Here is a 14,384-nt window from a genome sequence, read left to right on the forward strand (position 1 = left end):
TAGTTACTTATGAAAAGTCTATCAGTAAAGGTCAATATATAATCAGTTAAGCCCAATAGTTCCTAATACAAAATTGGGTAAGCATTTGAGAGTTTTCATCAAAGGTAGTAGAATATCAAAAAGTGCCACTATTTGGATATGTAGTAGAATTAGTGGATGATTATTCTCCAATGTATAAAATAGGTGCAAAAAGCAGATTATAAGAGAACATTTTACCTTCATGTACCATAGAACAAGAGAAAGGTTGGAAGGTGTGAGCCATAAGATGAGTGAGTCACCATATTAGAGTTGATTGAATAAATAAGATTTTCTTATGTGTTGAAAAGATTAAAAATGGGACAAGATAATGCCTGTAAACATTTAGAGATGAAAAGAAAGTAAAAAACATATAATTAAATATGTATGAAAGAGAGAATAAATGGATCAAAGCTCAGCTCCACATGTTATGAGATCTACAACTGAAGCCTCCCCTGTCAGTGAAAGGTAATCCTATCCCTCTTAAGTTCATGGTGAGAATTAAGTCATGTGGGTAAAGCATACAGAATTCAATAAATGCTTGCTTCCAGTATCTTCCTTTCCCTATAGCCACAGAGCTTCATATACTTTTAATATCTTATAAATTATAATCATGTAAAAATAGAGAAACTAAAATTTTTTGAGAACCAACAGTGAACCTAGATCTGTGCTAAGTAGTTTAATAGGATGATGGAGTTTTTGTTTATGAAATTTACTATTTAAATAAGATGCAAAAATACTATTTTTGCTGAGCACAGGATAATGTAGTGAGCATTATGCTCTTCACTGGTTGTAGACCTATTTCTGTCTTGAATTATTTCTGTAACCACAGGAAGGTCACTTAACATCTTCATAAGTTTTAGTTTTCTCATCCATAAAATAAGAGTTGTCAGTGAATTAACCCTGAGTTGCATCCCAATGGTTAAAATGGTGTGTGTACCTTCCTGTTGACTAGGTTAGAAAATCTATTGGAATCTTCCATTTTATATGTTCTGGAAGAATTCCTAAGTGGAAAATAAGAATTTTGTATTTTTTTTTTGCCCTACAGTTAAAATAGCTGCTTTGCTGAAATGTGTACATGTACTACCCTAAACACTGCCTTCAGACTACAGACAAAAAATACCAGGTAACATTCAGCTTTAATGGCATATCTTAATCTCCAAATGAAATTCAGCAGTCATGCAAAGTAGAAATTCTTATTGAAGTTTTCTAAATTATGAGATACAATGTTATTACAATTTTAAAAGAAAGCAGAAGCAATCCACTATTATTATGCAGATGACTTGCCTACAAATACACAATTTGATTAGCTAAATGGGTACATGCTTCAGAGGAGTCAGCAGAAAACAATGATCTGGTCTTTTGAGGACTACATCCTGCACCCCAAAAGTTACTGATACTTAGTTTTACTTTTAATTCATCCAGGACCATGGGGTAGGGACAAAGAGGAGATTGCAGCATTCAGAGTTAGTTACTGGGTGAAAGAATAGGAAAAAATAAGTCAGGGTGCTTCAGTGATCCATATATACATAGCAAGAGGGCTTCAAATTCAATTCAATTTCCCAAGATACTGTGAGAAAAATCACACCATGAACTTTTTCTCCTCTATAAGTCCCTTGATCCCTTCCTAATTCTTTGCAGTCCATAAACTAAAAAGTTGATGAAAAAAGGGCTTTGAAAATGTTTCCAATTTGTTAAAATCATCAAATAATTATTTGTCAATCACTACATGTTCACATATAGAGAGATAATATTTAGTGGATGTTTGAGAAAAAGTATAAGGATAGATATGTCTACAAAAATGCTAATATTGTCTAAATTGTAGACTGATGATCTATAGTATCATCATGGATGATTATAGAATTACACTCTAATCAGCAGTCTGCAACCTTTAAAAATAACTTTATCGTAGTAGCATAGAAAAACTGCTATTTTTAGAAAGTTGACTAGAGTCATTCTAGAGTACAATCTCCAAAATATCAAAAGGTTACACTTAAAGCAGTACTAGCAAGGAAATGCACTAATAATAAACTTTCAGCCTTTGGCTCACCTAAAATATGGTAAGACCAAACAGAGCCAAAACAAAAACAAAAACCCTGCTCAGTGCCACTTAAAATCATCATCTTCAATAAAACTCTAAAATAAATCAATTTGCATAATTGTGGGGAGCAACATTTTTTAGCTCAGTGTAGCACTTTTTCCTCACACAAGAAGCTGAGATGTGGAGACCCACCATCAAGACAGCCATCTCATATTAATCTTGGCACAGCCCCACCTGATTTCCACTGACATTAAACAAAGCAACTTTCCCTTTGCAGAGAATGGGAAAGTGAATAATGCTAATAATTTGGAAAACATAAACCTCTCTATCTGACTAGGTATCTTCCACACTAAAGCATCCTGAGGTGGGGAATATGCAGAAGGAGATGTCGAAAATGGGAGAGGAATAGGCAACAGATTCAGAGAAGGAATTATGCAGAAGTTCACCTGCTGTTGTCACGATCAAGACATGGAGAGGTGCGGCTGCAACAGAATAGATACTTTAGCACAGAGTAGGAATGGATAAAGTGAAATATAAAGAATGAAATCAGAAGTGACTTTCAACTGAAATATATAACTTATATGCCAATACAGTATTCACTGGAAAAAAAAAAAAAGGATGGAAGTACAATGAGATACAGCTCTATGCAAATGCTGAAAGAAGAACAAGGTATGGGGGCTTTGTAGCAACTCCCAGCTAAGGAAACTACAGATGTTGTAAAATCACTGGATGTGGATTTTGTAGCATTATTTAACATTGGTTGGTGGGAACACTTACTGAAAGTGCAAGCATCCAAGATGCTATGACATGTCAAGGGGTATTATAATGAAAAATATACATTTGATTTGATGGACGTAGTTTTGACTCAAAACTTTTTCATTTATACTTCTAAAACTTTTAGAACAATGATAATGCATTTTGGGCTACCACAAAAGAAAGGCAAACAAAAAATGCATAATTTAAAAATATAGCTTCAATGACAAACAGCATAAACTCTAAGCAAAATAGAAAACATTAATTACCTACTAGTAGGTAACAAAAAACTATGCAAATGAAGTCTTGGTGCTTTTTTCAAGACTTAATTCCCTACTCTGGGGATTGTAGTCTTCTGTATTGAACCTAATGTTAAAACTCACTTTATGGTTCCACCCTTCACTCCTCTTCTACCTGTGAATCTGCTTTTCCTGGAAACCTTCCACCAACTTTCAAATAGTTCACTTGTATTTTCAACACTTGATGACATACAGAAGTATACATGTTTAATGGACCAGAAATCCAATCTTACAAAACAGTTGTTTTGCTAGTTATAAAAAGTCTTGTTCATCCAAAAGAATTTGCCTACATGTGTCTAAAAGAGTCCCTAGGATGTGATGAAACACATGAACAAGTAAATTACCCACTATAAGTACCTGGATAAACATTCATGTTGTGACCTGAAATACTAACTTGGATTTCTTGCATTTCAAATACTTCATTATTTGAACAAACATCTTCAACATTTTTTTAATAGACTTTATTTTAAGTATCTTCAACTTTTTTTTTTTAAATAGACATTATTTCTCAGAGTTATGGGAGCTTCACAGCCAAACTGTCTTCACAGGGTTTTTATGAAGGTCTTTTAAAAGATCATCATCTTATGGACTCATATTACTGTAGTATCTTGCAGCAAAATATCATGAGTTGACATTTAATTCATGGCTCCTGGCTACTGAATCACTACAAAAGTAAATCTTTGGGAATAAAAATATTTAAAATGAATTTTGGACATGGTTTCTGGATTCTTATCTATAATCCTTCAATCTTCTGGTTTTTCCTGTTTTTTCTCTGGTTATTTAGTATTTTCCTTCTTACTCATCATTACTGAGAAAACTGGTGGTAGAATACAATGCTATGGTTTTTAATAATTTTTAACTTTCAGATTATAATTTCCTTATTTTACACTTAAAAATATGTAAGTAAATTTGAATAAAATTTGGATGATAAAATTGTGACATATCTGCTAAGCATTAATGAATTGAAGAAGAAATTGTAAAATTCAAATTCTTGCACAAACTTATGTTGGTATGTGCCCATATCTCAGTGCTAGAAATAAGAGTTGATTAGCTTCACTGTGAATCAGTAAGGCAACTCATTAAAGAACAACAAAAAATACTTCTGTCAGTTTTTTGCCAGATAGTTACTGTAACTATTGGACAGAGAAGCGTTTAAATCATTGTACCTATTCTCCTCTGGTCATGAACATCAGTCTTTGAAAACACAGAGTAGAGGTAAAACAAAATCACCAATACTTCTTATTGATAGAAGCTGGATCTTTTATTAATCTAAAGTAACTTTATTAAATTTGATAGGCCATTATATACACAAATCAGTGGTATGTACATAAACTAATTTTACTTTCTCTTTATTAAAAAGACATTCTTTTTTCTTATATTTTCAGGAGATTTTGAAATCATTTAGGAATTTACCCAATGAATTGAATGGAAACTCAATTCCTTGAAAAAGCTACTACTCAGGAATCTTGTATATAATGAATAAAATTACAAGAAATCATTGTTATATGATATGGTATGAGGAACGTTATTCATATACATTAATATCATGGTAGTTTTCAAATACAACAATACTCAGAATTAAAAATTTCAAGACTAGTCAAGCTTTTAGAGTCATCTGTACTTTTCTGTTTGTTCAAATACTATAGCAGAGATACTAATAGAAAAGTACCTAATGAAAATAATAAGTCAAATATTACCATTGTGAATTGAACCATGTTGGTATTGTCATTTAGAGGATTCAGAATACATTTTGCTTAATTGATGCAATTTGTGAAAAATTTGAAACACGGGATGGAGATTATATAAATACTAGTGACTATAATCTTTTGTACACTTATTTTTAAAGGCAAGTGCTTATTAAAAACCTTATAATTTAAATGGGATCAATAACATAACACTCATCTGATGGGTAAGTAAACCAAAACTCAGAGGTGTTACGTAACTTGTATGCACTGTCACATAATGAGTGTCAGTATCAGGACCTGAATTCTGACTGATATGACATCAAAACACACTCTCTTTTTTTGTAGCATGTGTGGGGTACCAGGGATTGAACTCTGGGGCACATGATCACTGAGCAACATCCCCAACCCTATTTTTTGTATTTTATTTAGAGACAGGGTATCACTGAGTTGCTTAATACCTCGCTTTTGCTGAAACTGGTTTTGCACTTGCTATCCTCCTGCCTCAGCCTCCCAAGCCGCTGGGATTACAGGCATGCACCACGGTGCCCAAAGCACACTCATAACCATCATGTTTCTCTTTTCCACAGATTGTCTTCCAAACTCAAAGAATAACATATAGGTACATTTCTTAAAGGTAGGGACTAAGTCTCATCTATCTACTTTCCTTAACCCCTGACACAATGTCTGGGATTTGTAGAATTTAAAAAAATGTGTGAAGAATTAATACATAAGGGAATGGAAGAGATAAAGAACAATTGATAGAACTAGGTATACATTAATTAACCAGTATTCCTAATAATCAAGGCTTTAGTAAGAAGCAGAGTCTTTTCCTTTCTAACAATGTGTATAACCAAGACTCAGAAAATACCAATGCCAGGACCCCAACAACAAAGACTCTGAATTGGTCTGGGATGAGGCCTAGGCATCAGTACTTTTTAAAGCTCCCAGATGATTCTTATGTAGAGTCAAAGTTGGAAAAATTTAGAGTCAGTGACAAATGTTTGAAATTCATAGAAAATTTGCTTACTAGAGACTGGTACAATTGATATGGATATTGATGTACCTAAACTGAATATTATATTGCTCTTCAGCTATTAAAGAACTTCTGTAAGAATTCCTTTTTTTGCAGGGTGCAGTGGCACACGGCTGTAATCCCAGCAATCCCAGCAACTCAGGAAGCTGAGACAGGAGGATCGCAAGTTCAAGGCCAGCCTCACCAATTTAGGGACACCCTCAGCAATTAAATATAAAAATAACTGGGGGTGTTGCCCAGTGGTAAAACTCTCCTGAATTAGACCCCTAGTACCACACACACACACACAAAAATATTCTTCTGTTTATGGTGGAATGCTTGCCTAATACACCAAGGCTTGTGTGTATGGACTTTATATATTTAAATATGGTTTCTGGATTCTTGCATATGATCTTTTACTCCTCTGAATCTATGCCTCTTTTCCTTTCTACACATCACTGTTGAAAAACTTAGTTGCAGAATGCAAATGTGAGATTTTAGTTACCCATTTTACACTTAAAAGTATGTAAGAAAATTTAGATGAGGTTTGTTTTTATTATTCCTTAAAAAAATTCTTTCATCAAAAACTAGCTCTTGTTATTTAATAAGGAAAATATGATGATTGTTTTGAATATCGAAAGAATCAATTTTATATTCTATAGTCTTTATTTGATAGAAGGTTAGACTAAGAAGTTCAAAATATTTAACTTCAATACTATGGAATGCTTTCCTGAAAGGAGATTATTTTAGAGTAAAAGAAAAAAGATCTGCTACCTAGAATAGCCCTGGGGATTATGGATAAGGAGTTTGGGATAATAATTTAAACCATACTGGTAATTAAATAAAATAGGGTTAGGGCTTTTAAAAAAGTAATTAAATAATAAAATATGGGGATTTTATATATAATTATGATATATTATCTGAAGCTACTAAAAATAATTGGAATAATGTTACAGTTTAAAACTCCTTAAGTAATTTATATTATACCTAATTGAATTCTTACACCTTAAGAATGATTTTATGTCTGAAAGTGTGACTCAAGCCTTGCTTCTTAATGAGTTGATATAAATGGAAAATATTGTTTAAGTGGTGTCATAAGTATTCTGGATTACTCTAAAAAGACAAGTGAGAAGCTTCCAGTTGCATGCAAACTCCCCTTTTTATTTGTAGTCCTACTTTAAGTGGTAATGAACTTATCTGCATATCTGTGTGATTCAAACTTCTGTAAAGGAGGCCACTGGGATATTCTGGTTAGTTAGCAAGCTGTTTGACACAATCCTGCTTGTTATTTTAAAACAGTAGTAAGTTTTCTATGCTGAATTCAACCTTTTTGCTATTGTATTTGTGTAGATCAGGTCCATGTTGGATGAAGCAATGTTATTTACAAGTTTTGATGAAGGTCACCTGTACTGTGAGTGAGCCATCAGCTACAGCTATGGGACAAAGGTGTTATTTTCACTCTCATCTCTTCTACCTCTTGATCTGGATACATAATATTGATTTACTCACCCTGAATGAATAGGGCTGGAAGAAAGAGCCACGTTGTCTAAATTCTCAGTGCCCCAGCTTAGACGATAAGAATTCCTTTCTGCCTCCTTGGCTAGGGTTGACACCTAACACAAAGAACATTAGATTTAATAAAAATACTTTGCTTCAATTAAAGTAAAATAGGATGAAATTTTTTTAATAAATGACAACACAGGGAGGTGGTACTTCCTGAAAACATTTCATTTAAGAATATAAGACCAATGCATTTACAATGAAATCTTTCATAATGCATTCCCTTTTAAAATTATATTATTGACAGAAGATCACTTTGGTATAATTATCTGAAGGGAGTGAGTATCCATCTATTTCCTTTTATCCAATCCACCAAAAGTGATTAAATCATACCTGAAATAAAATATTTTTAAATAAAAATATTTAAGAATAAACTTTAAAAAAAAAGAATAAACTTTAAGTCTTTTCTCAAAGCAGTTAATTTTAAATACTGAAAGATATATTTTAAGCTCTACTACTCATACCATAAATGCATCTTAAACTAACTGAATTAAGGTTTTCTTTCTTTTTTAAGATTAAAAGCTTTCTCAGGACATTTCTAGCATTAGGTAATGTTTAAAAGTTACCCAGAAAGAAAAGATAGAAAAGCAAAAGGTCACGTACCTGGTGACTGGGGATCACAACTGTGTCATCGATCATGGCACTGTCCCTCAGGTAGGATGCATGGCTCAGAGTGTGAGACCTGTCGGAACTGAAGGATCGAAGGCTGGTAGGTTGGCAGGAGGCCATGGTGACATACCAACAGCAGCAGTAGGGTTGGGAGGATGAAATGATGTGCAGAGCAGGAGAGTGAAGAAAGCGTGCTATTAGCGAACCGTGCAACTTCCAGGGGGACACAGGTCTCTGAATTGCCCTACCTCTCTGTCCAGCAGCTAAACTAATACCTCCTTTGACTGGTTCCTACTGCTCAATGCAGGGGCACAAGGGAATCCAGAAGTTAGAATTTGATACTCCTAATCTGATTCATTTGCTTCCCAGAAATCTCTGAAACCAGCAACTGGCGTGTACTTGCTGCCAGTACAAGAAATTCACACAGGAAATAATTCTAGGATAGATTGCTTAAATCTGTGTTAAATGTTAATCTCCCTGCCACTAAGAAAAATATTAAAGGGAAAGTAGACAGCCAGCAGAGAGAAGAACAAAATGAAAGCGCAGGTTTTGTTTTCACTTATTATTTTCCATTCTCTCTGCAGGCCTCTTTCTCTTCCTCTCTAAACTGAATGACTGAATGTTGGTCCACTCCCCTGGAAGGTACAGAGTGAAATGAACTGAGGTCAAATGCATGCTTCCTGCGGAAGTGGAGTTCCTCCTGTTTGTCTCTGGTGACTCCAACAATGCTATTATTTCAAAGGAGAGCACTGTCCCCTTTGCGTGTCCTGTGTGTGGTGAGTGAAGCACCAATGAAGTGTTGGTTGCCGTGGGGATGAGATGCAAGAGCACAAGAAACCGTTTCTAAGCACCAGCCCCGAACACAGACACGCTTGCCAGCACAAAGACAAATTGCTAATGAACACTGACCAAAACTGAGGTTTGGCTTCAAAGTGGGATTTAGGCCTTGCTAATCAGTGCAATTACATACTCTTGATAAATCTGTACCTCAAAGTTCTGAGTTATATACTCAAATGTGATGAATAAAATAACATTTGCATATACGCAATTTAATTCCTCAATCAATTTGCATATAGTAAATATATCAATTTGGATATTTTACACATTATATCTTATGTATGTGGATTAGTTCACAAATTAAAGACCTGCATTCAAAATATTAGCCCAAAGCCCATAGTGGGGGTGGGGGGAGAAAGTGTATAATTTTCATGACATTAATAGAAGCAAACTTTCATTTACTTGTAGCTAGTTGGCACTTGACCAATAAAGCAGAGTAGAATTATGGACTGAATGGCAAGGTAGCAAATATATTAGCAGGAACTATTTTAATTTTGAAAATATATCTAATTTTGTAAGCCATATACTATCCTCTTTATGAGACATCACATTCAACTTCAGTTGTCTTTGAGGAAATCCTCCCTTGAGAGGTTATTCACAGTAATCTAAAACCTTCCCTCTCCTATTTTGAAGGTAGGTTTATGAACCTCAAATCTTAAGAGGTCAAGTGATTTGAATCAAAGGAAATGATAATCTGAACCTATGAATGTATCCCTATGTGAATCTGTGTTTATAAAAAAATAAAATCTATATATAATTTAGGAATTAGCAGGATTTTTGTTTTGTTTTGTTTTGTTTTAAATAGGCTCTTGGAGCAGATTGAGGCTCCTGACAAAGTTAAGGCAAGAGCAGCCTGGAAGCCTTAGTAAATTCATCAACAGGATTTGAATCCCAGCAGTTAGAGACAGCATCTTTTACATCTGGCTTGCAGTTGTGCTGTTGGCTTTTGATGGTATACTTTATCAACAGGCTATAGGTTGCTGTGATCAGTCTTGACTTGATCTTGAATTTGAAGCTGGAATGGGGATTAAATTATTGAGAAAAGGGTCTTTAATCCAGCAAATGCTTTTCTCAGTTGGTGGAATGAATAATCCCCCTCTTGAGCCCTGTTTACTTTAAACCACAAAGATAGCAAAGATCCACTTGGATGTATTTTGTACCAGACAGTGCTGGATGAGCAGTTCCTAAATGCTATTCTTCTTTACTTTGTTTTGAAGTTGGCCAAGAAAGGGAAAACAGTAGAGGGACCATAGAAAGGATAAGGGTGGTCTACGAGTTCAACTCTCTTCCCCCATCAGGAGGTTTCTATTGGGCTGAGATTTATTAATTACATAATTTTTCTCCAAAGCTTTAGAGTTCAAAGATTCAGATTTTGACTTTACACGTTTAAAGTTGCTAGATGTATATTAATCAACATTACAAAAGAAACAAGAGGCACATTGTCCATGACTAGAACAGCCTGATCATAGAGAAAAATTTACACTTTTCCATAGAAAGGTAACTTTTTACTGTCACTAGATAAAATCAACCCTTGAATGCAGCACTAGTATAGCAGAAATTGTTCTCAAGGGTAAATGAAATTTATCTGAATGGGAATAAACTGAGTGGTAAATAAAGCTACCCTAAGTAAAACCTAGTGACATGTTGGTCAGCATTGCACATGTCAAAATTTTGAAAAAAGCCACAGGTCTCAATTGCCACTCTCAAGGAGTGGCAATGGCCCGGTGACCTCATCTATCTGTTTCAGGGATGTTGTATGAAAGATCCCACTGCGCTGTGAATGTAAAGTCACATCAGTACTTGGAATCAGTAATTAAGGTGAATTTTGATATCGAGTTATCAGGTCTCTTTTTCTCAATTGGTTTTGAACTGGGAAGGGTAAAGTGATGCTGTTGCTATTGTTATTGTTGTTGTTGTTGTTATAATTGTTATTTTGCCTTTCTTAAAAGATAGGAGGAAGGATAAAGGAGCCACAATGGCATGGGTTGAGAAGGCAAAATGTTAGGATATATGGACAGTATGAGAAAAATTGGACAGAGAGGGTGGCAAAATGAGGAAGATGAAACTATATCTCTAAGTATTTCTTTGTATGAATTTTATAATAGCTTTGTTACTGCCCTCTGATATGCTAATTGGTCATTTAGGGAATGTTCATAGGTTCTAATTGTTTTGTTTTTACACTGTTATAGAATCTACTTAAATAAAATTATATGATTGGAATAATCTAATGACAGAGAAATTATTTTCTCTGAATAACCAGCACAAAGTTCTGAAATAAGTCAAGTCCCTGGATCAGAAACTGTCTATCCTGATTTAAAACATTACAGACAAATTTCAATATTTTACAATAGGATTGCCATTTTTTTCCATTAAGTCAGAGAGCATCCTGTTCAATTATAACATATATAATTATATCTCCATAGAAGGGTAAATTTTTACTAACAGTTCAAGTTGCCAAGAATTTTGCTATGGGTCAAATTTATACTTTTTTCATGTTGGTAAAATTGCTTTACAGACTTGTATTTAGTGGTATGAAAGTATAAGTTCATTGAAAAGTGTAATAATTCCTCTTAGTAAACTACAATATTTATTAGACATTTGATTTATGGAATTTCAAACCCTGTTGAACAAATGAATATTCCAAAATTTCAGTGTGTTTGCTTTAATAAATGGAGAAGCTTCTGCAGTTCATTGTTATTTGGTGTTTTTATTGAATTTGGACAGCATTTCAAATTTGTAAGCACTAATAAATAAAGTGGAAGCAAAATCTAACCAAAGTTGAGCTGTTTTTGTTTTGTTCAACATACATTAAATTGTGTCTATTTTTATTCTTTTGCAACTATGTTCACGTTAGGCATCACAATCCTTTCACTGTCCTCTCCAAGTATTCACAGGCTGATTGGGTTTTAAGGAAGCCATGCTCATGTTTTGTCAACCACAAGGTGGAGCTGTGACAGTTAAAGTCACATGGGTCATGTAGCTGACTTTCATTCCAGTAATAGCTCAGTAATAGTAATTCCATCTCTAGCTCAAATGATTTTTCAGTTTAGTACAAAAAAATCCTAATTTGAGAATAGATCCATAATTCTAGAATATAAGCACCTCTTGCCAACATACACATACACACACACACACACGTTGAGCAGTGAGCAGGGAGATGTGGATGTATCCAGAAGGCCAGGTTCTCATGCTGCATAATACCTACCTGGGCATGGTACTATTGAGAGCATACCAAATAAAGAAATAATGAAAGGGAAAAATGGTTACCAAAAAAAGGTGACTGATATTGAATTGCCTCAGCAAAATTTAAAAAAAAATTCAAAAATAAAACAAACAAGAAAACCATGAAAATGAGATGCTACATATGATTCCATTTAAGAGACTGTGAACACATCTGGGGCTCTAAACAGGCACATGTGGACCTGGAGAGCAGATCATGTCTTGGTTTGTTTCGTGTCTCCTGTCTTTACATGCTAATAAGATCTCAGTTTAAGTAGAGGTAGCAAACCACCCACTCCTGTTTTATAGAACATATATTCTACATTCTTTCTCAGGTAAAGCACTTTTAAAAGAATGAAAAGTGACTGAATCGAACAGCTATTTTTAATAAAAGATAATATGCTGAAAATAAGGATTTTCTGGCTCACAGTAATATGGCTATTCATAGATTAAGATGAATTCGTGCATAACCCTAAACATCTCCTTTTATTGAAACTCTAAGAATCTCAGGTTACAAGGTCTGAATCTATCAATGTTTCAAAATATTCTCTAATTAATTATGGTACACTGACCCCTGTCACCTCCTCCTTCTGTATCCTGATCCCAAGGGCCACCCTGTATTTAAACCTCTAAGGCCAAGTAGTCAACTTACCAACCACTTCAACCACCCCATGGAATCTATCATGAAATCTGGCTAGTTTCACCGCTTAGATATGTCTTAAATTTTTTTCATTGCTGTCATTCCCTCCATGACTACCACCAAGATTAGAGTTGAAGCCCTCTCATAACAACCACGGCTAATAACCCTGCAGTAGCCTCTCAGGTGGTTCCCACTGAGAGATCTAGTCCTTCAGATAAACAACTCTCCTCCAAAATTCATCCTCCATTTTACTAGTAAGAGCCCTCTAAAAATGTGAACACGATTCCTCTTTTACACTTATTCTCCAGCAATGCTGCATTGTTCACACACATTGTGAGCCTCTACCTATGACCTGCTAATGCTTCAGATGCCCAACCCACCTTTCCACACCATTACTCATCATTTCATCTCAGTCTGGGCTCTTCTTCAGGCAGCTTAAGCCACAGGGCTCCAGGGGACTTCTTTGTCTATCACTAATCTATTCTCTCCCACTCTGTTAGGCTATGAGTTTAGCAAGCATATCTTAATCATGTTGGTACCTCCAGTACTTACCACAAAGCCCACACAAATGCATTGATTGCACCCACATTAGAATTTTTTTTTTTTAAATAGAGGAGGGGGGCACTGATACCCAAAGATGAAACCTAAGAAAAACTCGTTTTTGTCAATTATTTCCTTAAAATTGACTAGTCTTTAATGTAATTATTTCTCAAATTATAAATATGTGGAATATTCATAAAATAGCTTAGAATAGAGGCAACTTTAAAGTTATAGACAAAGCCAGGTGAGAAGAAGCACATCTGTAATCCCAACCACGTGGGAGGTTGATGAAGGAGGATTTCAAGTTCAAGACTAGCCTCAGCAACGTAGCAAGACCCACAGCAATTTAATGAGACCTTGTCTCAAAATAAAATAAAAAGAGCTGGGGGTTGTAGCTCAGTGGTAGAGTACTCCTGGTTTCAATCCTCAGTACCATGATAGATAGATGCATAGATAGATAGGAAGAAATAAGAGTGTTGATTAGCAAATACTACATGGACAATGATATGCTTGACCTAAATTGGTAGTCATGCTTTTGATGAGGTATTCCAGATTTTTTTTTTTTTTTTTTTTGGTACTTGGGAATGAACCCAGGGGTACTTAACCTCTGAGCCACATCTCCAGTCCTTCTTTGTATTTTATTTAGAGACAAGGTTTCACTGAGTTACTTAGGGCCTCGATAAGTTGCTGAGGCTGGCTTTGAATTTGTGATCCTCCTGCCTCAGCTTCCCAAACCACTGGGATTATGGGCATGTACCACCACTCCTGACTCCAGAATGTTCTTAATCAACTTGCCTCAGAAAGTAACAAGTATATGTTGTATCAGTTAGTAATAACCAAAAATAATAGATCATATATTTCAGATATTATTTAAACCTCAGATTTTTCTATAAAAGTGAGGCTCCTGCAAGTTTTGCTCAGATGGCTTCTAATTATATTCTGGCTTTTACAAGGTTCTATTCAGTTTTTTTGTTTGTTTGTTTGCTTTATGAAAAAGTCAATTTCAAGCACAGTTTTATTTTGAATCTCTTTCCTTTTAATTATTCTTGATAACATTTTTGTTCACAGAAACTTTGTGACTAACAAAAAATAGAGGATTAGAAATATCTACAGAAGACACTCAGAGGGTCTATATGCAAAATGGCCTCTTGAATTTACCTAGCAAAACAAAATA

General features: G+C 34.7%; 1 protein-coding gene across 31 annotated transcripts in view; it reads right to left on the minus strand.

Moving 5' to 3' along the window:
- Ank2 (ankyrin 2) overlaps positions 1-14,384 on the minus strand; it is a 555,326-nt gene that overhangs the window by 54,041 nt on the left and 486,901 nt on the right. For 12 of the 31 annotated variants that reach the window (XM_047565838.1, XM_047565847.1, XM_047565858.1 and 9 more), the window contains 2 exons: positions 7,969-8,071; positions 7,315-7,418 (listed from right to left, as the gene is read on the minus strand). In XM_047565838.1, the coding sequence (XP_047421794.1) occupies positions 7,315-7,418; positions 7,969-8,071 (207 nt within the window). Of the gene's footprint in view, positions 1-2,502; positions 2,539-7,314; positions 7,419-7,968; positions 8,072-12,016; positions 12,029-14,384 lie in introns of all 31 variants that reach the window. The other 19 variants (XM_047565837.1, XM_047565836.1, XM_047565834.1 and 16 more) reach the window with 4 other exon arrangements.

This window comes from Sciurus carolinensis, chromosome 10 (assembly GCF_902686445.1).
Source record: "Sciurus carolinensis chromosome 10, mSciCar1.2, whole genome shotgun sequence".
Lineage (NCBI taxonomy): Eukaryota > Metazoa > Chordata > Mammalia > Rodentia > Sciuridae > Sciurus > Sciurus carolinensis.